Here is a 27,223-nt window from a genome sequence, read left to right as displayed (position 1 = left end):
ATTGCGTTTTTTTTTTCATTTATATATTTTACAGCTAAGCAAACATTTAATGTTTAAATAAAAAAAAACGCTGAGCGGAATTGGATTAGCTAATTACTGCTTACTGTGCTCAAGTTTTTATCGTTATCTCCTTAACAAGAAGCGATTTATCATCCATTTCTAGACATTTTCTTGCACTATTATATTCTTAGAAGAAAGATAGCGAAATCTGATCCCCTAGTAGAATTTTAGTTTACAACAAATTTTTAAGATCCATTCCTTTTATTAATAAGTTAGAAAACTTAAAAATCCAAATATATTTTTATACTGTTGATGTCAATTTTACTTGACATCAAATTGACGTTGTTTCGAAACAAACAAAATAAAATTTGCGATAACTTTTAACTTCATCCCCATAAATTTCTAAATACATATTCTTAACACTTTGTTACATATTTCCTGTATAATATCTAACATGATTTAGAGTCTCTAGTTTTTGAATTACGAAAATCTTAGCCCACTACTTTCACGCGAAATTTTTTTTCCAATAAAATCGATTAAGCAAATGTCGAACTTCCGATTGACTCTGATACCAATCGATATTGATCGAAACTTTAAGATAAGCATCTACTCTTTTTTATGTCCTATATTTATTTATTTTTAAAAAAAATCGATTATATTCCTATCTTCTGCCCCATTTATGTTCATTTTAATGTAACATCAAGTAATTTAAATCCATTTCGATTCATCTAAATAATAGTGGCTGAATTCTGAATAATATAAAGAGATGAACTGAAACAATGTCTTAATTTATTCATTATTAATTTGAGTTAAATATTATTTGAACTTAACGATATTAAAGCTAACCTTATTGATCACTTACCGAAAATTTTGAACATTTAACTTCAATGTTTTTTTTTTAAATTTATTGCTACTGATTGGAAGATTACTTAATAAGGATAAAGCTTTCAGAATTATTTTCAAAAAATAAATATAAAGTAACGTGTGCTACTGATGGGTCTGCATTAGAGTGTGAGATACATCTAAAATGCGTCAATAATGAACCTACTCACACAACTCAATCTCCGATTACATTTTAGATCTATTGCCTGTTCAGATATTAAGGTTTTAGCTTAAATCTGCTAACCAAAATTGTTACTATTGAAGTTTTAAACTTTTTAAACTGTTTTTTTTTGTATAAAAATACAAACCCATCTATCACTTTCATAAAAATGTTGATAAATTTTATTTTTTTTCTTCTTTTTTTTTGGAGTGGCTTCATGAATCACAACTTTCGAGTATCTTTCTGTTAAAGTGCCACTTCTCAATAAAATATAGATTAGCCTCTAATAATATGTCAACAGATGTTACATTTAAGAGCATTGCAACAATGTCTACTTTGGAAAAAAATAATATTGGGTAACCAGAGAAGAGTAATTTGACGGTTGGAACAAATTATTTTCATGTTTAAACAAATACGTGAAGTTGACTTGTATTCGAGTTAGTAGTGGAATAAACGTATCAAAATCTATAGGACAAAACTTAAGTTTTCTTAACTACTCAATTTATTATTATTATTGCGTGTATTTATTATCACATTTTTCAACATTTTTCGAGTTAGTAGTGGAATAAACGTATCAAAATCTATAGGACAAAACTTAAGTTTTCTTATCTACTCAATTTATTATTATTATTGCGTGTATTTATTATCACATTTTTTTTTATTACTAATTACGTACAGATAACAGGGCAAAAGGAAATTTCATTACATTTATAATTGTATCGTTTTTCAACATTTAAAATATTTTTACTTGTTTCTCACGAGTTGTAGAATGACGTTCAATAAAATATAATAATGTATACACATAGAATTAATTCAGCCTTAGTTCGATTTAAATAGATTACTTATCAGATAACAGCAGTCATCTAAATTAACCTTCCCTAAATTATTGTTCAATAATCAAGAAAGAAATCTCTTAAAACTCCATTGATGGTGTATAAAACCGAGAGTATTGTCTTTGTTGTTATTAATTTTCATGTTTTGGTTATTTTCTTGATTTGCCTTAATAAAGATATTTATAATTATTACTACAAATCTTAAAAACAATAATTAGAACAGTTTATACCAGTACTTCTTCTTTGCATTTGTTTTTAACACGTATATAAGGGTGTACATACCCAATTTATAACATTCTGACTACTTTGGATGTTTTAATCTGATATTTTTGACACATGATGTTGTTTATGAAGTTCGTTCAAATTTAGTTAATAATTAATTTCATTGGTAATTTAAAAAAAATTGTTAACGATACAATTATAAATGTAATGAAATTTCCTTTTGCCCTGTTATCTGTACGTAATTAGTAATAAAAAAAATGTGATAATAAATACACGCAATAATAATAATAAATTGAGTAGATAAGAAAACTTAAGTTTTGTCCTATAGATTTTGATACGTTTATTCCACTACTAACTCGGGAAAAATAGAATTAAGAATCCATTTTGAATGCTCTATTTTCGGAATTTTTTTCAAAATAGTTTTTTTCTTATTAAAAATGCTTCCCGTTTTTTTCTTATTAGAAAATGCTTCCCGTTTTTTTCTTATTAGAAAATGCTTCCCTTCCTCCCTGAAGGGGAAAATATTAATAGTAATTCAAATAGTTTATTTTTTATTAAAATTTAGACATTAAGGTGTTTGGTTAATTTAAGACATTAGGCATTTCTTCGGGATTTACGGCATGAGTCATGCAACTTAAAATAATTGTTGAGTTGTCCACTAAGTATGAGTGATACTTTATATTTCATCTTGAACATCATATAGTATATATTATATAAAAAAAAGATGAGTAGAGAGGAATCAACCCAGAATGATTCCATTCATACTTCAATGTAATTATTTCTATCTGACTTATACCTGTGCTAGGATTGCTTTTTTTGCTTTGATAGCTTAGTAAACTAACTATTCGTTCTGTTCCCTTCTCCAGCTTACTTATAAGTTGAAATTGAGAAAACTAATCTTGCGGTAGACAAATCTAAATAAACTTTCTGAGGGCAAAAAGTTGGTTAAAAGATAGGGGCCAACTGCGGGAACTGAAATAGCAATTTAAATGTAAACCATCTCACACAATTTTATAAAATATTTTTACTTGTTTCTCACGAGTTGTAGAATGACGTTCAATAAAATATAAACAAGTTTACTAAAAATCATTCTGCCAATTTTTTTGTGTAGGAATCCCAAAAAAACGACAAAATCGATTGTAAAAAGTGGGTGGCACATTTAGTTCATTGGTTTTAATACAAACTTATTGTCAAACCCAAAGCGGCACCTAAAACAGATAACAAATTTGAACCAACAACTTCAATATTTCCAATAAACCTATAACAACCAATAACTTAATAGTTGGCTTACAATTTTTGTTTTTTTTTTCTCAAGGCGCCTCCTATCTTTTTTATGATTAAAGGCGCGTCAACATTTGAGGTTATAGGCTCCCAGAGCTATTTCAGTTCATTTTTTTTTCTCTCGTTACAGAAAGCACTCCCCATTACTGGACAGTAAGGGGTATAAAGCTCCTAGGAAGAGAAAAAAAAAAAAAAATCTAAGGGCCATCAGCTTGGGATTCGAACCCTGGATCTCCGCATGAATTATCCAGTGAGCTTAATACACACTTCGCCTATGCACTAATTGTTCATTGTTTTTAAAATTCTTACCATTCATTCACGACGCCCATCTTGGCCGGCTGCTCATTTATTGTTTACCACAAACTTCCCATATTTCTGGCTTATGCAACAATAACTCGTGTATTCATCATGACAATACAGTTATTGCTTCTTTCAAGAGAATTTTGGGTCACTCAAAATAGTTTTAATATAAATAAATAAATAACATTAGGAAGGTTAATAGTTAATTGCATTATTTATTGTGTGACGAACTCCTCATGCTAACTAGGTAGTCGTAAACAATGAAAACATAATCTTTTTTAAAAGGCATTCAGAGCTATTTCTAAAAATAAAAACGAATACTTTTGCCAACGTTTCCGCCATTACGCCTCATTATTAGGGTGCCGAAGAGAGTTAGTCGTTGGACAGCTTATGTATATAATATTAAAATTGCAGTTATATATTTTTAAACCCAATTTGCTCCGTTATAAATTACTTTGTTTTATGTAAAATATTTCTTAAAAGACACTATTCTATTATTCATTTTTGTTTTTGAAAATTTTTAAAACAGATTTCGAAAAACCTTCAACTACTTCACCTTAAATCTTCGTTTTTGCAACTACATTACTGTAATTGGTATTTAAAAATAAAAGTAAAGAACATTTTTATTTATTAATAAACTATAACAAAACAAAAAAATCGTTAACTGACTTGACAGACCGGTAGTATATTATACTCTAAATGTTCTATAGTCAACAAGGCTGTTACGTCAGTCTGCCGTGTATTTAACCATTTACGTGCGCGCATGAACAGAAAAACCTCAATTGATTTGCTGTTTTAAATAAAGAAGTATTTAAGGCGCCACGTTAGCCGAGCGGTTAGAGGCGAGACCTGCGAAGCTAATATGTATTGTGGTACTGAGTTCGATTCCCCGGTCTTAGGCCTTGGATTTTCATTTTTAATGGTTAATAAAAGAAATTTACAGTAAAGTATGTTTGCTAGTCGCCTCCGTCCACGACATCTAATTGGTAGTTGGACGTAAAGCCCGCCTGAAAAAAAAATAAAGAAGTATTTATTAAAAGGTTTATTTTCTAGATGAATGAAGGTTTTCCGTATTGATTAAAATGTTTCGTATTTAAAACTAAGAATATTTTTACTTAAAATCGCAGTCACATATCGTTATAAAAGTGAAAAATCTCCTTAAATAAAATTTTGATTGTAATATATATGGCGAACGAGGTTACATTTACTTTTTAGAAGTTTCACTGGAAAAATCTTGTTTTTTGAGGTTTACTGAGTTACGAGTAGTTTTCGAGAAGTGGTATAAATAGGTTATATTTAAGTTACTGGGGGATAGAATGGGAGTTAATATAATGCAATAAAGTTATATTTGTATTCAAACTGTTATATTTAAGTTACTGGGGGATAGAGTGGAAGTTAGTATAATAAAGGTTATATTTAAGTTACTGTGGGATAGAATGGGAGTTAATATGATACAATAAAGTTATATTTGTATACAAACTGTTATATTTAAGTTACTGGGGGATAGAGTGGAAGTTAGTATAATAAAGGTTATATTTAAGTTAATGGGGGATAGAATGGGAGTTAATATAATACAATAAAGTTATATTTGTAAACAAACTATGTTATATTAAAGTTACGGGGAGATAGAGTGGGAAGGTAGTGTAATAAAGGTAATATTTAAATTACTGGGGGATAGAGTGGAAGTCACAAAAATATAGGTTATATTTAAGTCACTGAAGGTTTAAATGCGAGTTTAGTTCAGCCCAAGTAAGTCAGCATTTAACAGTGATTATTTTACCAAGCATATACATATATAAATAATATTTTAAATTATACATTTACAAGCTTAATTATTTTCATACTATTTTCGGCAAAAGTCATACACAATTCTTCTTATCTGACAACAAGATAACTGGTGAACACTATCTTGGCCTTTTGTGGTGCCCGAAGAGAGGGGATAGCCTACTACATATGTTGGCTCTACTAGATCTAGGCTTTTATGATAGTACTTAATTTTACACCTCAACTTAGGCATTGAGAAAAATAATTGCATAAGTTTATTTTATTAATGGATTGCATTTATTAAAACAAAAAAAGTGAGTTATCAAATTTTTCGCAGATAAGATTTGTTATTCATCAACAGAAGTACCACTGATTACTTCTTACCTTCATTTTTGCTCTGTGTCAAGAGACTTTTTTTTCTTTTAGGGTTCTTTTAAATTGTTACTAATGTAAGCATTTAGTGATTAAATGCTTGAGTTTAGCTCGTGTTTTTAAACTCAAGTATAAAAAAGTTAAAAAGCGTTAAATTTATAAGATCAGCCATAGAGACCTCGAATTCTTCGTAAACGAACAAACAGGATTCTCCACGGCAACAATGTATCTTGTTCATTGGGCAAGCACTCTTCGTGAGATTCTCGACAAGTTAAACACGATATCTCGAAAATGGCGATCCATTTGCGCAAACTATTATTAAGAATTAGTTCAAACTTGAAAGTTCTTTTCTAATAATTTCTAATTAAAGTGAATCATTTGTTAAGAAGGTGCTTTATGACCCAACATTCTAAGAATAGTTATTTACATATTATTCAAGTACTAAATTTGTTTTTAATGATAAATCAACAACTACATGAAAACTATGCGCGATGTAAAGCTATTAGTGATTATTCTTACTAAATATTAGCTCGTCTTTATTGAAGAAATTTTATGAATCATCTTTAAACATAAATTTTACTAGAGATGATACTGAAAAGTTGGCTGTTTATCATTTATTTTGATCGTAGAAGTCCCAGCCACACTTTTAAAAGTATAATTGATTTTAATCATCGCATTTATAATAGCATACAAAGCGTGTTGATTGCTTAATTAAAAATTTTTTGACTTCACCTTTTATTATAACTATTATCCAAAATTCTAAAACACTTTATTTTTTTCATAAATCCTGGTTCAAAAAATCTCGCTCTCCGATTGCCCAACACTTCATGGAAAGTAAACGTAGCATAATGGTAGATCTATATCTGTCTAGGAGTTTTGTATCTATGGTACAGTTTACAGAAAATACTATAACCGCTTTCAAGATAGCTCAGGATGTATAAAAAATAACATAAAAAATTGTGCTGATGAAGTTGCAGCCTTTAACTTACTGTTTTAAATTTTGGAATTAATTAAATATAACAATGTTCATTGGTAATATTATATAAAAGTTTTGAAAAATAGAAACTATATATTACTATACATCAGTATATTAAAACAGGATGAGTCAAAGAATTTAAATACAGAATTGATGAAATACTACAATTTGTGCAATGCACCTTTTTTTATCTCTTCCGTTCAAGTTAAGATTGTATCGTTTAATTTATTTTTAGTAAAATTTCCTTGACAAATTCCTATTCTTGTCTTTTGCTTTCATCAAAATCTTATATAATAACATTGAAGTATTTATTTAATCTGTTTTTAACTTTATTCATAAATTAATAAAGTGTTATGATGGTCTCACAATATAACATTTAATAATATAAATAACCTTTGCACAGTTAACTGTCATACATACATCTGACCGTAAAGGTTATTTTTCATTTCATGGTTCCATGACTCAATGAATTTTGTTTGCCGCGTCTAAAAAAGTGTTTAGAATTTATCATTTTGTAGATTTTGAACGATTAACAAGATTCCCCTGTACCTAATAACCAACTTCTACTGCTTCCAATCGAGATAATTATCTGTGTGCTAGTAGCTCAAAATATAAGAGAAAATAATGTTTATAAGAGAATCAGTTTTTCTTTTTCTCTTAATGAATTATAATTTTTAATATTACATACATTCATTAGAAAAAGAATTAAAATTTACAAGAAATTATGAACCTTGCAGTTTTCTAGTTCAGATAACAATGGAATATAACAACAGTGCTGTTGCTTATGTGATATCTAACTAACTTTTATCAATTATGCTATGAAAGCGTTTTATTTTATTTTACATGTTTTACTTTTCTTTTTATTCTAAATTACAGTATTTTGTAGGAATTTACTAAAAAATTTAATTTGTTGAGACTTTCATTGTGTTTGAAGTCAGACGTCCAAATATTGGTAAACTTACATATTTTTTTTTTTTTGCTATACTAAGTTGAAAGATGCTATCATATAAATTTTTTTAAGAAATTGACCTGCTCAAACAAGTCCTATCTGCAGTGTGGTGCATAACTAAAAAATGCAGCAAATTGAAATACGATAATTGCTTTGGTTGGCACCACTGGTGGAATATTGGTTATTAGTAGGGAACGGATTCGTATGTATTTACATATTTTTTTCTAGGTAATTTACAGACGTTTTTCAACTAGAAGTATTCATACTGACACTCTTTAAGCCGTTTGAGCCTACTTTTATTTCACATATTTCCACATATTTGGATGTTATCGCATATTTATACATATTTGATTAAAATAAATACATATTTCTACATATTTAATCAAAATATGTACATATTTTTCATTTTGGGCATATTTTCATAATTGGGAGGTGGTTGACAGGAACTGTGAACCACAGTCTGTAGGGCTGTGAATCACAGTGGTTAAAAAAGTGTTCTTAAAAGCACCAAGTCGCATTAAAATGCTAAAAGATCTCAATCCAGACTTGTGCCTTCCACCAGAACCAATATTGACAAGATGGGGTACTTGGCTGGAAGCAGCTCAGTATTACTATGAAAACTACAATAAAATCAAGAATGACCTTTCACATCTCGAAGACGAAGCAGTAGCGATAAATACAGCCAAGTCTTTATTCGAGAAACCTAATTTAAGGAACGACCTTGCATTCATTTCTGACAATTGCGTATTTCTTGCACAAGCCATTACCCAACTTGAGTCCCAAAATGTTCGACTGACAGAAAACGTGTCCAACGTTAAAAAAGTCATCGAAAAGGTGGAAGGAATACCTGGGAGTAAGGGAGATCTGATCAGATCAAAACTGGTGGAAGTACTGAGCAAGAACAAAGGGTGGGAGACCATCTGCCAGATTTCTGATATTATCAGTGGAACAGAAGTCACCTCAGAACATCGTGTACCCTTTACAACCAACGAGATAACTTCTTTCAGCAAGGCACCTATAACATCTGTAGATGTTGAACGATCTTTTAGTCGTTACAAGTCCATCTTACGCCCAGATCGTCGTCACTTTACGTTCCAACATTTGAAATTTCATGTGGTTGCAAACAATTTCGAAGAGTGAAGTTTCAAAATTGAAAACTTAACACATCTTTTTATAAATAGTAAAAATGTTCTTTGTTGTATAAATCATTATAACATGTAAAAACAAATTATTTTGTCCCTAATAAATTATTATAAATTGTAAAAATATTCTTTTCTTGTACAACTTGCCCCCCCCCAAAAAAAATTCCATTTTACTTAAATATTCCAGAAAATATTTTAAGAAAATCACATATTTTCCACATAATTGACGAAAATAAATGCATATTTTAATTAAATATTTGGCATTTTTAAATACATAAAAATCCGTTCCTTAGTTATTAGACAAGATGAAACAAACGGTGGTGCCACTTCACTGAAAAGATTCTTTAATTGTACTGGTTTATCCCGAAAATTGATCTTACATAGGTTCCACAACTAGTTAACAGAATTTTTTGGTTTATTATGTTTTTAACACCCAAAATTATTATTTTGTAATTTTATATTAATAAGAATTAATCATATTCTACTACTTGGAGTTATCCAGTCATTTTTTGCATTACTTTTCTCCATTACACTGCTGGCCTTTTAATTGTGAGCTATAAGAAGCTTCTAGGAAGAGAAAAATCAATGGGCCCAGCATCTGGTTTTGAACCTGGGGTCTCCGGCGTTGGAATCCAGTGTATGATGACCACTGAGCTAATTATTATTAAATCGTGTCCAATAACTGTGATCACAGGAGTCTAGTTAAAGCTTCATAAGTGAATTTAAATTAACATTTTGAAATAGTTAAAGCAATATTTTTTTTTTTTTAAAGTGGTATTAATTTTGTGTGTTAAATTATAACTATTAACTATTAAGCCTAATCATAATGTTTTTTGCTTATTTTAAGTATATAAGCTAATTTGAAAGTATAGGTTTATTATTATTGTTTACCGATATAAACAATACAACACCGAACCTGCGGTTACAACCCTGAAATTCGGCTCGAATCGCACTATTACGGCCTCGAAAGAAAGGAGAGGAGCCACATTCTGCACTAGTTACATAATAACTGTGTTCCATATTGACTAAATATTCGTAAGAATGAAAATGACTGATTTTCGAGGCAGAAGGCTTACCAAATAATCGCTTAATATTTAGGTTAGTTTTGCAAACATAAAGAGCGTATAATGAGAAAAAAATTAAACCATTTTTTAATTTTCTTAAAATTTTCAGTCAAGAAGTGTTTTGTTAGTAACTAAAACACCATGTTCTAGTTCCTTCAAAAAGTAGAAAAATGTTTTAGGAATGGTCCGAGGGCGGCGTACATTTCTTTAGACCCCTCAGGGTCCAAAATCTATACCTACTTGTAGAAACCATACATACCTCTCCTCTCTCTGGGGGATACCTGCTTCTAATAATGATGAAAAGGGGACCTGACACAGTTTTTGTCATGTCCATTTTTAGTTCAGAAGAATACATACTATTTCTAATTCTTTTTCCATTTTGCTTGCTTTTAGTTCTCTTCTTATATTCTTCTACACCTTATTGTAATGCATCTTTTAAAAGATATAAACTTCCCATGTTCTTGGAATTAGTTTGAATGCATAGAAGAAATTTTAGTAGATGGAATCCTTTCTCTTAAAAGCAATGCTTTTTTTTTGTTATATATATATAAACACTAGGCATTCAATAATAATTCTAAACACTTTTCGAGTTTAGAATTGAAAAAAGAGAGAGGGTAAGCAACGATATAGAAGGAGATTGGGAAAGCTTGGAACAGAAGTGGGGACCCCGCGTGGCATTGAATCCGGGCAGGTTCAAGGCCCAACTGAGTGGAAACCTTCGGACTAGACTGGGCATTTCGTTACGGTTACCTCATATATACAATTTCAAAGTTTACTCTGAATCCATTTTCCGTAAGTTAACTTCTAAAAAAAAAAAATAAATAAATAAGTATAGTTTTACAAATTACGTCTTTTTCTTTAATATATAAATGTATTTATATATATTTTTTATTTTTAGAAGCTATTGAACTCTTAATTGCAAAACTAGTCTTTAAAGTTACTAAACTCCGATGCAGTGTTTGACCCACGTATGGGGTAGGTCGGTGCCCAGATGGCCGCTCAAGGTCATCTCGATTCATTCCCACACTCATTACGTTTCTGTTCACTTTCCATCTTCCTAATTCAACTGGTTTTCGGGTTCACATTTCTCATCATAAAATTTATTTTTACTGGTTTTATAAAACATTTAAATTTTAATTCAATCTCTTCGGTTAGCTGACTAGAAAAAAAATAAAAAAGTAATGATTATTGTATTACAAAACTAGTATTCTCGACATTTGATGACATTATGACATCACGTTGGAATAGCCAATATTGTACCAACTACCAACCCACACATACGTTTTAATCATGTCACTTCGTATGTTTTTTGTTAAGGTTATATTTTACCAAGTACACATTCCAGATATTTTTATTTCTCTTAAGGAGAAGTGTTGCCAACCTTTTTTTTTCAGTGTACTGCCGGCCTCCGCATAGAGTTCACTCGTTACAGACTACGCTTTGAACGGAAAATTACAGTTTAAAATTTATTTTCTTTCGTATGTATTGCTATGTAGTAGGGGAAGTTTCTGTTATTGTTTTAATTAAAATTCGCTTACCGGTAGTGGTAAAATTACGGAATCGATTACTGAATCCACTGAATCGATTACTGAACTACTGAATGTAATGAATATTCAATGGATTGAAAAAATCGTGCGCGTCGGGGAATTTTTAAAAAAAAAATTTGATTTTTTTGTTTTCTTAAATCACACCAACGGATTTCTTTATGGTCAACCAAATGAGCTATAATTTTTGGGAAACTTTTCGTGAAAATTAATGTCTCAAATTTCGAATTTGAAAAAAAAAAGTCAAGGAATAATTAAAACACTGGTTTGGGTTTTTTTTTTTTTTTGAACGTTTTATCTGTTGACAGTTCTAATTCAATGCTCTCCTTATTATAATTTTTAATATGAATATATAGGCTTCGTGACCGTAAATTATTGAAACTAAGGATTCAATATTGGCGAGGAATTGGTCAAATAAAAAAAAAAAACAACTCGTCTTATTGCCAACGTTTCGACAAATAATATATTGTCTTCTTCAGGGTGTGGTTATGCCAGTTTCTGTAACTCAACCAGGGTTGAGTATAACCATGCCCTGAAGAGGACAATATATTTGTCTCGAAACGTTGGCAAAAAGAGACTATATTGTTTTTTATTTGACCGATTCCTCGCCAATCTTGAATCCTTAGTTTAATAATTTTTAAAGTTAAGTCTTTGCATATTGTGGATTTTTATTAGCTAGGGATACAGGTCATTAAATCAATATTACAAATATTCATTCGAATAATTATAATTCTACATTTTAAATAATATAATGTATTAATTTTTAAAATCCAGACCCTGAAAATGACCATAAATTTTTCAAAAAGTTAGCGTAAAGTCAAAGTTGATCATATATTCTACACTTAACATGTCTTTTGGCCTCCTCAATAACGTTTTTGCTAGTCTTGGACATCTCTTTTGCAATTATATTACTTTTCAAGCTCACTACTAAAGGTTTTTTTTAAAAAAAAAGTCTACCTCAATGTGGTCCAGCCATCTTGTTCGAGACTTTACTGCTTTCTGGTGTCTTCCACTTCGTATAGATGGGACCTGGCATATCTGTTTTTTTGAAAAATCGTAACGATTCCTGTACTCTTTAAAAAAGTTTAGATAGATTATGTTGGAGTATGTTTTTGGTTCCTTAATTTATTTAAAAGTAAGAAATATTAGTAACTCTACAAATGATTTAGCTTCTGATCGAACTGAATAATATCTTGTTTTTAAACGTGCGCAGAATAGAATTGATTTCATTGTCATATAAGAACTGTGTTTCTAATGTGGCTTAGACATCTTTTTATTCTTCTACTTATTATCCTTCTGCCTTGGACTTGGCACAATCGTTTCTCTTTTATTTAATATTTTGATTTTTACTTTTTGCCTATCAAATTTTAGTTAACCGTGGTTGTTTTCTTCTTGTTACAGGTTGCAAGATCAAGTCACTCCGAGCTAAGACCAACACTTACATAAAGACACCAGTGAGGGGTGAGGAACCTGTATTTGTGGTTACTGGACGAAAAGAGGATGTAGCTAAGGCGAAGAAGGAAATCTTATCAGCAGCTGATCACTTCTCCCAGATACGCGCTTCTCGCAAGAACAATCTAGGCGGTTGCGGTGGTTTATCCCCGCCTGGCCCACCGACCAATGTTCCAGGCAACGTCACTATTCAGGTGAGAGTGCCATATCGTGTGGTCGGTCTAGTGGTCGGTCCAAAAGGTGCAACCATAAAGCGTATACAACATCAAACCCATACGTATATTGTGACACCATCACGGGATAAGGAACCAGTATTTGATGTGACCGGCTTGCCAGAACATGTTGAAGCAGCTAAAAGAGATATAGAAGCGCATATTGCTTTAAGAACTGGTACTGGTGCTTTACCAGGCTTGATGAACACAGCCAATACAAATGGCATTATGGACGATGGGCCAGAATTGTTGGCATCATTGTGTAAAACTGGATTAGGCAGTTTATTCAGCTCAAACAATTGGCTAGACTCATTGCCAACACAAACTGATAATCCATTAAATGGTTTTTCATCAGCATTCTCAGCTGGCAGCTCTGGCTGTAGTTCAGCATCGTCAAGTTCATCAAATTCCGGTGGTACTGGTTTAGGCGAAGTAAATTCCATTTGGAGCCCATGTGTGTCTATTGATCGTGACGAAGGTCTTGGCGATTCACCATCATTTGATACAGCCACGGCCACATCCAGTATATGGTCATTTCCAACAGTAGCTAGACCATCGCCACCAAATTCAACCTCACCAACAGAATCATTGAACGGTGCTAAAAGAGAATGTATTATCTGCGGCGAAAGAGAGATTACAGCTGCGCTTGTACCATGTGGTCATAACTTATTTTGTATGGAGTGCGGTGAAGGCTTATGCGAAACTACAACGCCAACTTGCCCGGTATGTAAATTGCAAGTATGTCAGGCAATTCGAATCCTTTCCTAAAAAAGAACAAAAAATTAAGCACAGTCCACAATTTTATATATATATATATATATATTATTTAAAAAAAAAGATGAAAAAAAGAAGTATTTGATGCCTTTCTTTCTTGAGCAACCTGACCCTGCATCTTTTTTGACAAAAAAGAACCTCTTTAAAAAATAAATTATATAATATATATATATTTATTACATAAATAAAACTAAAAACCACATCTTATTATACCTCATTAAAACCACAATATTTTTATATAGTTTTTCGGATTTAGCTGTAACTGATAAATAAAATAATTAAATATATTCTGCCAAAGAAAGAAAGGTCCCTTTACCGTGGCCAGTTCACCATTTGTGGAATTATTATGTATACAACGAAAAAATAATAAATTTTTATATATTTTTATGTTATTTCTTATGTTATTATTATTTTTTTTTTTTTAAGTTGTTTATTACTATTGAGAGAATCGTTTCCTATTTTTGTACTTGTTTGGCGATCTCTGATTCCCGAGTGAGTCAGTGTAGATTCCTATGTTATAAATAAAATAAAAAAAAACTAAAGTAAAAAAAAAACTAAAAAAAAAAAAAAATACTGAAAAACAAAAAAAAAACTGAACGTGAATATTTTTCGTTTTTTTCCCCCCCAAAGTTTCGCGTCTCGATATTGCGGGCAGTAACCCACCTAGTTACAAAAAAGAATAATCTCTTTCATTGCACCTCATACAAAACTTATTTTTAATTTTATTTTTTTTCATATCATATATATTTTATATTAAAAAATAATGGATGTAGTTTTTTTTTGTTTTTAATAAAGTATTTTGAAATCTCAGTTAAGTATTTTTTTATATGTGAAGAAAAATTATTAATGTAAGTTATTTAATTAAAAAAAAATAAAATTATTTTGTTTGGTGTGATTGTAGTAAAAATACATTGAAAATATTTTTTAAAAAATTAAAACTTGAATGATGGATTTAGCATTTTATTTTAATTTTTGAATACTTTTTATTTTGACTAAAAGGGCTGAACAGTTCTTAAAAATTTTTATTTTTTCCTCGTTCTTAATTTCTTATTTGTGCTGTCTACTTAAAAAAAAATAAAGATATTGTGCGACGGGTTGTTTTGGAGGTTTAACTGATTACCAAGTATTTTCTCTCATATTAAGGGTCCGCTTAGTGTATAATTTAATAATACTATAAAACAATCCCTGTGTGTATATCTTTAATATAAATAAATAAATATATATATATATTGTTTACTTATTGCTATAATAAATAATGCTCCAAACAAATTAAATAATCAAACCATTCCTTGTTAAATTTATTAGACTGCGGTGTAGTAATTTTTATAGTAATTAAAAAAAAACATATCTCATATTAATTGTTATATATGTTAATTGTTCTGTTTTTTTCTCTAAATATTCTTTTTTCATTGTGATATAGCCATAAGTTTATACTATTTGTAATAAATTAAATAATAAAATTAATTAACAAAAAAGAAAACAAGTAATAAAAAAATTTATCTTTCTTAAATTAAGGTGATTGGATATATTTCTCTTTTTAAATGGCCGTAGTCTTCTCTATTTTTCGTTTTTTCTCGATTTATTTCCATAAAAAAAAAAAAAAAAAAAAAAAAGGAATCCAACAAAATTTTTGGGTAACCCTAAATTCGACAAAAAGGGTTTCCCCCCCTCTCTCTTGCTAAACCGTTTGAGATCTTGTAAAATGTAATTAGATATTTTTCCCATTTAATAATGTAGGCAAAATAGCTCGCAAAGTTGTTTCTACTAAATGACTGCAGCAAAAATACTGAACGGGGAGGCCCCCCCCCCTCTCTCTCACTGTATACTTACTTATTTTTGTACAACTCGCGTTAATGCACACTTCTGTTGTTAATAGTAAGTATAAAAATTACTTTTGAGTTACCAAAAAAAAAACAAAAAACTACTTCGTTTTTACTTGATTGGTTTTAAATAATTTCATTTTACAGATCAATCAGTAAACTTAGGGTCACTGTTTCAAAACTATAGATAGCAAATTTTAGCCTTAGTTTTTTTACATTAATTTTTATTTTTTACATTCAAAATAATTGTGCTTCTGTGTCTTTATTATAAATGCGGATTCCATAAAATTTCTATTTTCAATTAATTTGACGGACCGGTTGACTATTAAAAGTCTTCAAAAAAAATTAAACTGAAACAAACTTATTTTATTTTAATTTTTTTTGTATCTAGTACCTGTTTATGTTTATCAAAGAAAAATCTAAAATAATTAGTTTATAAAAACTAATTATTAAAAATAAAAAAAAAAATGCTCAATTTAATAAATGGAAGCACTTTTAAACCTAAGTGGACCTGTTTTCTTTTTTTTGTTTGATTTATTTTATTTTTGATCTTTGTTTTTTTTGGGATTAATATTTGAAATATCAGTTTTTACCTCCGAAGTCCTTATAAAGTAAATTTTAAAAAAAAGAAAAAGATTTTTTGAAATAAAAAATATTTTTTTCAGTATTTGTTTACTTTTATATATATTTATATATATTTAAAAAATAAGAAAAAAAAAAAATATATATAAAAAAATTATTAATATAAATGTTTCTAAGATATCTTTGTGTTTCTACTATATTTTAGTGTTGTGTATTTGTATTATAAATATAATAATAATTAAAAAAAAAAATCATTAAAAATATTTAAAAAACAAAAAGTATTTATATAAATAAAATTAAGTAAAAAAAAAATTATTTAAAATAATAATAAATGAATAAATTTGAAAGAATGAAAAGCCTGCCATTGCCCAACCGGCTTTAGAAGTTACGTTAGTTAATTTTCTTTATTTTGTTTTCTTATACCTATTTTTTTAATTAAATGAAAAACTGAAGATTTAAATTAATCGAAATGAAAAACTTAAATGTATATTTTTTTGTTGTCTCTTAATTTTTAAGTAGAATTAAATTAGTGTTTTTTTTTTTAATTATTAATTTTTCACTTCGTTTCTTTTTTTATAGATATTCTCTCAGTGATTTATGCTATTTTGATTTTGATTTTTTTTAAAAAAGTACTTTTATTTATTTTCATGTTATTGATTATGGGCTAAAATTTGAGATTTGGTCTTGGACGGTAGAAGTGTTGCGCCCCCCTATTTCTACAGATAGATCAGAATGGGTCTCCATCCTTACATTTTAGAATTTGGGCTACTCCATTGAATTCTACTTCATTTTTTTTTTTTTTTTAAACTTATTTAATTATTCACCCAATCATTTCTCTTTAGATTTTTATAATCTCTGTTCCATCAAATTATTTCTTCTGTTTTGAAATTGATATCAATGTGAATCCTCCCCCCTAGTAAATATCAAAAGATTCTTATTGTCAGATATCTGAAATGAATTGTCTTTTTTGCTTTTCTTAAAGACTATTTACACCAAAATTTTGAATTCTTGGCCAGTCTACGCAGTTAAAAACAAAACCAAAAATTTGTAAGGGATAACTTAGCCCACCACACTTTTAACCCCAGCTTGGACAAATTTTGAACTTTAGCCCATAGTATGTATTCATTAAAGTTAAGTTATTATTATTATTATTCGCTTAAAATTACCCAGTTTTTGAAGAATGTTCAGAGAAAAAGTTTTAATTTTATTTTTTATAATAAAAATTAATTTATTTGAAGGAAAAGAAAAAAAAAATAAAAGATATTTTTTCCCCCGATGTCTCTCTCTTGAGTCTGAACTACTTTAAATCTGGTTAATTAGACATGTTGTTTTTTTTGTCCTATATTTATATTTTTTTATGTATTAATAGTTGCTACAATATTTAATATATTTATATACTATATATGGAAAAAAGAAAAATTATTATATATCAGGTGAGGCAAGAAAAAATCTTAAATATCTTTTAAGTTTTTTAATTTTTATTTTTTAATTATTTTTTTTTATTGCCCACCAATGCACAATGTAAACAAAGGTATTAGTAATTAATTATAATAAATAAAATAAATCGAATAGCTTTCTTTTCTATTTTATTACAATTCTTATAATATTTATATATTATATATATACTTATATGTATGAAAAAATAAATTAAATTAAAAAAAGAAGAAATAAATATATTTAATTGTAGCCGTAATGAGATATTTAATGAAAAAAGAAAAAATAAAAATTAGAGACAAGAAGTTATTTTTTATGTTAGTATGCTCAAAAAGTTAAAAACAAAAAAAAAAAATTAAAAAAAAAAATAATGGATATTTGATGCAGCTACCAAAGTGTTTCCATAAAAAATAATAATCATTAAAAAAAATTTATCATTGAATTTTGTCTTCCCCATCAAAATTCTCATTTTTTTAAAAAAATTGTAAACAATATAGAAATTTTATAAACAAAAATTTTTTTAAGTTTTCATAGTTTTTATTGAAAATTTATTTAAAATAAATAGTTGTATTTAAGGTGCATCCATGGTGTGCACTTTATTTTTTTTTTTGTAACACTATAATTTAAAAAAAAAAAAAAAAAAATGAATATTTGAAAAAAAGCGATCATATTCAAATTTTTAAAAATATAAGTGTTGTCAAAATAATTTTCAGTTTTTTTTGTTTTTCTTTTTCATTTTCATTTTCAATTTTTTTTATTACAGGTTTAAATGTTGTAAACCCAAGATCTTGAATGCCCCATTTTTTCAACCATTTTGAATTTTGGCTACAAAAAAGAAAACCTTACGATTTATAATTTTTTTTAAAAAAAAGTATGTTTAGAGAAAAATTATGTATTTATAATGCATGCCAAGTCTATATAAAACAAAACAAAGAAAAACATATGTATTAACAACCGGCCGGCGTTCGAAATTTATTTCATTTTGGTTTTATTATATTTATTTGATTAAATAGGGCCTATTCCCCTTAGATTGCCTGATTAAATAGGGCCTGAATTTTTTGCTGCATATATTGTGGCATTCAGGATTGAATTAAATAATATAAGTTAAAAAAATCAATTGGTCTACCATTAGCAGTGACACCAACCAGATTTAACAGCAAGAATTTGGTTTTAGAAGGGAAAGGGACGGATTTTTCAAAAAGGAAATGGAACAAAAGGGTTTGTTCTTGAAGAAAGTTATTACTGGTTTGTTAATTTGTTCATAGAATCCGCCATGGAGATAGCTATTCAAATTTATATATGTGTGATCGATCATAGCAATCAAAGAATCAACAGCGTTACCAACGCTATGGACTAAACCACCCAGTTCACCATTATTCCTCCCCCTGTAGTTACGAGGTTACGAAAATGACCAAAAATTTCGTGAGGTATGCAATAAAGTAATGAAAAGCTAAGTAACAGAACTTTAAATTCAAATCATTTTCAAACCAGTTAGGTGAGAATATGTACACCAGATAATAACTAATCAATTAGTACAATAATCACAGATTACATGATGGTGGAACAAGTCTATTATTGACCGTATTGGCGATAAGAAAAACCAAAATTCCAACTGGATTTTTTTTTTTTTGAAAGAACAGAAATCTATAGAACTTTTAATCGACTACCGTTCTGTAGGAATTCAAGAACATCGAACAAAAAATGTCTTCACTCAAAAGAAATACATACAAAAAATTATTCACCTTTAAAAGAAACTATTGATCATTAATAGTGTCGTAAATGACTTATTTTCATGGAGGAAATGAATCTTTTAAAGTGTAGAAAAATAAGCGTAGAAACGCTTCTATAATCTTCTCAAAATGCTTCACAGCTTCTGTGTTATTTTACTTACGCACTTTAGGCAAACTCTACAATGATAACATACATCTCTCTTTGCAGAGCTTTTTGTGGATAGGTGATTAATCCTTCTTTCCGCTAAGTAACCCAAAAAATGGAACACCTCATTTTCAGCTGATCTCAACATTTAGGATTGTTGGGAGCTTTTTGTTGATCTATCAAAAAATTCGTTTTCAAGAACATGGATGCGGTGCAATTCCAACTTCTAACGCCTTTAGACCTGCATTTTCTTCCATTCCTAACGTAAGATTAACTTCCTCTATTAAATCAACTTCTTGACAAAAACACTAAGACTGATTTTTTTTTTCTGACTCTCTCAAATTACAAAATTCTGGAATAGGTCCTATATTAAAAAAAAAAAAAAAAAAAGCGTTTCGTTTTTTTGTTCGTTCATTATTGGCGTGTTTAATTACATCCACATTTAAAAAAGCAAAACAAATCAAAGAACCCAAACCCGTTTTATTTTTATCTTTTTGGAAAATATATATGTGTAAAAATAAATACAATTTTATTTTTCAATATATTTAAAAATAATATTAAAAATATATATATATATATCTATATATATATATCAGAAAAGTACTTTTTAACCGTGTAACAGATACTGCCGAACATATAAAATAAATATATATATATATATAAATAAATGGAAATAAAAGAATATTTAAAGGAAGCCTCGGTGGAGCTCTATTGCTAGCTTTCGACTGATAGTTATTAAAAGAAAAAAAAAAGAAAAATAAAAAACAGAAATTATAAAAAAATAATGTGTCAACATTTTTTCTTAGGATTGTTAAATTTAATCTTAATATATATTATATATTTAAATGAAATAAATAAATGAAGACGTATATATAAACATATATGTAAGAAATATATAGGTTCAGGCCTAATTATATTATATAACACTAATATATTTAAATAATATTTCTTAGAATTTTTTTCATTAAAAAAAAAAAATAATAATAAAATGCATGTGTACTTTTTGGTTTTTTGGACACCCTAACCCTCCAAAAATTTTGAGTTCAAAATTTTAAAAGACAAACTTAAATGGCTTTCAAGATTATTAAAGAATAATTTTTTTTGTAAAAAAATAAAATAAAATTATACAAAAATATTTTAGATTTTTTACAAGATTAGAGATTTAAAAATAATATACCATTCCAGGAAAGGGACATTGTTTGAAAAATTTCTGTGTTTTGTTTTTAATAATAATAATAATAATAATAATAAAAATAAAAACTATTTTAATATATCGTAAACTTATTTATTATATATAATATACCTTGTGGAAACACAAGTGCCTAAAGCAATAAGTAGTACGACAAAATTAATCTAACAATGTCCAATTTTTTCTGGATATTTTTCTTAAAAGAAAAATAAAACAATGTTTGTATTATTGCAACAAAATAAATATTATAAACTGCTCATCCAAATTTATTTCTCAGATGTATTAAAAAAAAAGAAAAAGAAATCATTAAACTTACATTATATAAATTACATAAATTTATATAGCTTTATATATATGGACAGTTTTTATTACATAATAATTAAATCATCTATCATGTGTGGAAGTGAATTCGAAGTATTATCGAAAATAATTAGAATGTATGTAATTCTTAGGGATGAATGTATTATAGTTTTTTCAATTAGATGATGGAGTTGGTAGTAGTCTTTATAGAAAAAATCTTAGAAATTTAAACATATACTTTGTTTTTCTGCAATCATGGCCATGCTTAGAAACCGCTATTCGCACCGGTCGCATGAGCATCCAGGAAATACGTAGCCTGAACTCCTTTTCTTGATTTCTAGATTTTATTTACTATCAAATCTCTCTGATTCTCAAAAGCACTCGAGTTATATCTCTTAAGATCCTGCTTGGAAAAATATCTTACCATAATTTTCTGCACTCCTTGGCGATCAAATAAAGTGAAGTATGCTACATGTTGTTTGTTTATATTTTAAACATGAGCAATTCGTCTTAAAGTGTAATTGCATTCACAAATTAGCTGCAAGAGCTCTTTTTATGATTACATTGCTGAACATGAATGCTTATTATCTGCATTCCACTTTTAATGACCATTGAGTAATCTTAATGCCAGTTTTTTTTTTATTTTTAATGTTTATTTTTTGAGATGGTTTGAAGTAAACATTTGAGGAGGCAGCTTATCTGTTACGCCAAAAGAAAAACAGTGCTTAAAAATCGTTACCTCAATCTTAATGTCGTTTAAAATTTAAAGAGGGGGGTCTATTTATATGTAATCAGCAGAAGTACATATGAAATATCTTCTTTTTTTTTCTCCAAAGAGCAATCAAAACTTGCTGAAGATCACCATCATTTGGTTGTTTTCCTTGAATTTAGATGCTTCATGCTTACGAATAAATAAAATGGTGGATTTGGCCAATGCATTCTGTAGGCCAAAAAAATCTCGAATTCCTAGACCTATTTAACTAAAAATCCAGTCCTAATTATAAGTGTAATGCAAAATTTCCTTCCTTTCAGTTAGCTTTCACAGCCTTCGCCTTCGGTTGATTTCGAACTCCCACGATCTGATTGAAAAAATAATAATATTTGTTAATTTTGAATATATTTCTCTTTATCAAAAATTTAGAATAAATTCTTCCCTTTTCCCCCCACTGAAACGAAAAGTGAAAAATCATTTTTAATCAACAAAATTTTAAAAGATTCTTCACAAAAACCTTCCAGTGTACATCCTACTGTTACCCTTAATTTTCTAATTATACAAAAAACCTTAAATTAATAAACTGCAAGTAATAATTCGACAATCAGTTGTATTGTTATTAAAAAATAAATAAAAAATTAATTAATAAAAATAATACTGTTATTTCAGTAGAGAGGCGTCAAGAATAAAATGAAAATCTAAAAGCAAATTTTCGCAATATAATGTTTTTTATTGATTGCCTTGCCTAAAAAAATAAAACGAATATTTTTTATTTCATTAATAATTTTTCTATTTGTATTTTTTATTTCAAATAAAATGTTCTTCATTAAAACAAGGTAAAAATTACATACTCATTAAAAACAAATTATATATTGTCTACTCTTTTTATCAAAAAATAAAAATAAAGAGTATAATCTTATACCTAGTAGTTTTTTAATAATAATTCATTAGTTTTTTATAAATATACATATACACTTAATAATTATAGCATTTGCTTCTTCAAACTTCATAGCAATTTTTATATAAAAACAAAAAAAAAACAAAAACAAATCTCTTAATAAAATATAAGAGATAGAATTGTGGAAACGTATTTTAATGAAACCGTAAGCTATAATTTTAAATTGTTTAAATTGACATTTTAGAATTCATTATTTTTAGCTCAAAATAAATAATAAAATATTCCTATAATATTTTAAAGAAATTTAAATACTTATTTGTATATTTGAAATTAAAATCAAAAAAAGAAAAAATTAATAATAAAAAGGCAGATGCATAAAAAAAAATTTTAGAAGCTTTTTTACAAACAGTGATGGTTACAAAAAAAAAAAATAATAATAAAATGAATCCGTATATTGGATGACTCTTAGGGAAATTAGTTGGGTTTTTAGAAGAAGAAGTTACTTTGGTGATTTGCATTGCTCTTGCTCTTTTTTGATTTTTTTAAAATCTTTTTTTTTTTATAAATTATTGGTATAAATTGCCAATAAAAAGGATCTATACTACTTTGATTGCAGCTGAATAATGACCTGCCTTCCAGCTAAGTTTCTCATTAGTTTGATGACAGATTTTCCAATTGGGTTGTTTTGTAAATGATTAGTTAAACTTCCTTGAGAGAAGCCTTGCTTGGGAAAAAAAAATTCTTTACCAAGATTAGAGGTGTCAGTCATTTTGTTCATTGAGAATTTAAAATGGTTGAAATATCATAAACTCATAAAGTACGTAATCTCCTCATTGGATAGAATCACTTGTACCGGACTATAACCTAAACCAATCTCTTATTGTACTTACTTAGTTCTTTCAGGACCCTTTTAACAGCTCAGTTTGAATCTAGTCAGTGGGATATTTGTGGTTTAAATTCCAGTTAACTTCAGTTTTATAGTGTGCATCTAAGCCACTTGAGATATCAGTTTTTCAATTATTTTTCTGATAAAAGACTCTTCAAACATCTTGGAATATAAATTCAATACACTTCATATAGTTCTAAATCTAGTAAAATGCATTAATTTAAACTAGATAGAATGAAACAAGACAATGCAAAAAGAATCCAAATTTATTTGAAGTGCAATATTTTATTTGCTAAATTATTGCTCCTTCAATAGTTCAAGCCTTAGTCAAGGAAGTTGTGTTCATAAAAATAATAAAAATGGATTAACGTCATTGAATTTAGCTCATCATATGAGCTAAAAAATAATGACCCAGAACGGAAAAAAAAATCATTTAAAAAAAAGAAGTTGATGCAAAGGGCCCTAAATATTACGTAACAACCTGAAATGATAGTTATTTTAATAGACGGTGTTGATGTGGCTGACAGAAGAAATTTACCTTTTATTTAAAAAAAAATAAAAACTGCGCTATTTGATCAAAACATAGAGCTGGGAAAACGTGAAGTATTCACTCTTTCTTAATTCTTACCTAATGTAAACCCTTCGAAAATTCCCCTTAATTAGAATGTTTTATGTATGTAACAAAATAATAATGGACGTTTGCACAAATTTTTAAATAAATAATAATACCAAATAAATAAATGCAACAGAAATTTTCATGCTTTTAAACAATCTGGAAAAAAGTTTTGAATTATTTTTTATTCTGACTTAAACTCAAATTTAGTTTTGAAGTGATAATTTTCTCTGGTATATCACACTTTTGAAATAAATTGCCACTTCCTTTTTCTAATGCTAAATTTTGTTTCTAAATTTTTATATATCTGACCTCAATAATAAAAATTATATTTGCAAAGACTACAAAAAAAATTAATGTATCACAATTTCAAAAACTGCTAAAATAAAAAAATGTTCCATCGGTAACTTACATTGGAAACTACATTTGCCTACATTTAAATAAATAAAATTAGAAATTCCATAATAATAGACTGCTATAGTCTTGGTTGCCATATTATATAAAGCGTATATAAAAATTATATATTTGTACTTACATCTGTCTTAAAAATAAATATAATAGAAAAAAACAAAAAAAAATAGAGCCTTCCAAAAAATAAAATTTTAAAAAAGGTGAACGTTGAACCCTTTTAAATTTTTTTTTAAATTTAAAGTGACCATTTTTTTTTGTTAAGTTGATCGCAACTTAAGTATGGAACTGAATTTAAAAAAAACACTTTATTTATTTTATTATTTTAAAATATTTTTGTAATTTTTCTTGGGTTTATTAATTTTTTAGTTCTAATAATGAATGGATTCCAAAATTCTTGTTTTAAAAAAAATTTGATCTTTTTTAATTTCTTTGTTCTAAATTATTTTTTGTTTTTCTAAAGTATTTCACCTTAATTTTTAATTTTTCCTTATAATTTCTTGGAACGCTGTTCTTATTTTCTCTTTCTTCAGTCTATCTCTTAATAGTTATTATTGCATTTAAGTCATATGTTTTAAAGGGCTTCTAATTTAAACTTTTACATGAAGTTCAGTAGTAACCTTCTCCTTTAGAAACAGATTTTAACTTCTAAATTCGTTTTAAAAATTAAAAAAAAAATAACATTTCCAAAAACTGGACAGTGCCAAAATAAAAGCTTCTAAAAAAAATATAAAAAAAAAAAAATATTTTAAAAATGCCGGAATAATCCCCTCTTCTCGATAAAAGAAAATATATATATAAATTCACTAAAATTGCTCAAACCAATACAATAAATAAAAAAAAAAAATTAAAAACTCCTCAGAAAGACTTGTATTCATGACATTGTTTTTTAGCATTAAATTAATAAAACTTTTAACTTTAAAAAAATTATAATAAATATATGAAACTATTTTAAAAAACTACTTTTTTTAATTTATTTATAGCTTATAAATTTTTTAAATTTCGCTTCTCTTTATGTGTAGTGTCTCGAGCATAGTAATTTAAAAGAAAGAAAAAAAAAGCACTTTTCATGACAATTTTATGATTTTTCTAAATCAAAAAGTAAAAACAAATAAAATAGATGAGTTCCTTAGGGTAAATTAAATAAAATAACTAATTCCCAAATTTTTACTCTATTTTATTAATAGAATGTGTGTTTCAATAATGAAGGTTTTTTTTTTTTTCTTTTTTTTTTCTATAAATATAAATACTTAGTAAGGATAAGAATCTCCCATCAAAATAAAAAAAAAATAAAAAATTTTTTGAGGAGGCTATGCTTGTGTTTCTGTAAAGCAATTTCATAATTCATAACACAATATTTTGTTTTATCGTAAATTTGTGGTTAAATTTTGATGTTTCAACATTTTTTTCTTTTAATAATTGGTAATGTGGACGTACACTTTTTTTTTAAGTTCATACTTGTCCCTTAAAAAAAGCCTTAAAACGCTGGTCTTAAGTATTTAGTTTTTGATTTCCAAATTTGAAGTGGACAATGCCAGTCTTCCAATTTTTTATTAAATGAATAGAGCGAAGGCATGAATCTTGTAGCTTTGGATTTTTACGAGCTACACCTGAAAAAAAAAAGGACCATGGTTTAGAACATTTCCTTTGTTTTCTGAAGACGGAACGAATGGTAGTGGGTGCCTTCTTCTGGTTTACGAACTTTTCGTCTCTTTCTGACCTCTCAGTTTCCAATCATCCATATCTTATTCTTGGCGAATAACGGCCTGTTTATCCACTATAACCAAATTAGACTGACCTTCTTTGACTGATAACTAAATACAATTGGCCAATAAATCGATAGAGATTCATTTTTAAATCTTAAAAGGAAGTAATGTAAAATAATGCCATGTTTCAAAGTTTGCCCTTATTTCACTAACAAATATAATAACCTTTGACCATTCTACTGGCTAGCCATTGATTAATTCTCCAGATTTAAAACAATGTTTAATGCAATCTATTTCAAAAATATCTGTGATACTTAAAAAAGGAAGAACACTAAAGGGAATTTCAGCTTATAATAGCTCATTTTCAACAAGGCAATTGAATTTTTTATAGTTGCAAATTAAATTCAGGAGAAAAAAAATGGTTGCCAGTAATAATAATAATAATAATCATATTTTCAAAATTTAACTCCCTCATTGTGTCATGATAAAAACTATTTTTATAAGACCAAGTTTTAGGCATTTTTTAACACAATTGCAGACAGGATTGTCTCTTTTTATATACTTTAAAGAAACTTTTATAGTTGAAATACTTTTTTACTGTTTGAAAATAAGTTCATCCAACATTTCCACTGTCCCATTTATCTGGTAGAAATTGAAGTTCTATCTTTGGTGTTAACCATTTTTTAACAAACATAACCTATATAGCGATGTAACACTCATGTGAGAAGCCATTGAAATGTTAACTTACCAACCATCTAGAATAATACTTTATAATTTGATATATAATTTTTCTAACTGCAATTAGTTGACATCATTCTTTAAATAACAAACATAGCTTCACTCAAAATAAATAATTAAAAAAAAAAAAAAAAA

At 27.8% G+C, this 27,223-nt stretch overlaps 1 protein-coding gene across 1 annotated transcript in view; it reads left to right on the top strand.

Moving 5' to 3' along the window:
- Positions 1-27,223, top strand: part of LOC141457147 (RNA-binding protein MEX3B) — a 47,690-nt gene extending 20,467 nt beyond the window's left edge. The window contains exon 2 of the mRNA XM_074133714.1: positions 12,891-27,223. Coding sequence (XP_073989815.1) covers positions 12,891-13,921 — 1,031 coding nt within the window. The 3' untranslated portion in view covers positions 13,922-27,223. The remainder of the gene's footprint in view (positions 1-12,890) is intronic.

Source organism: Rhodnius prolixus, unplaced genomic scaffold, assembly GCF_049639745.1.
Source record: "Rhodnius prolixus isolate KJV_2025 unplaced genomic scaffold, Rpr scaffold_10, whole genome shotgun sequence".
In the NCBI taxonomy this organism is placed as follows: domain Eukaryota; kingdom Metazoa; phylum Arthropoda; class Insecta; order Hemiptera; family Reduviidae; genus Rhodnius; species Rhodnius prolixus.
Note: the sequence above shows the minus strand (reverse complement) of the source record. Positions and strands in the feature narration are given on the sequence as shown.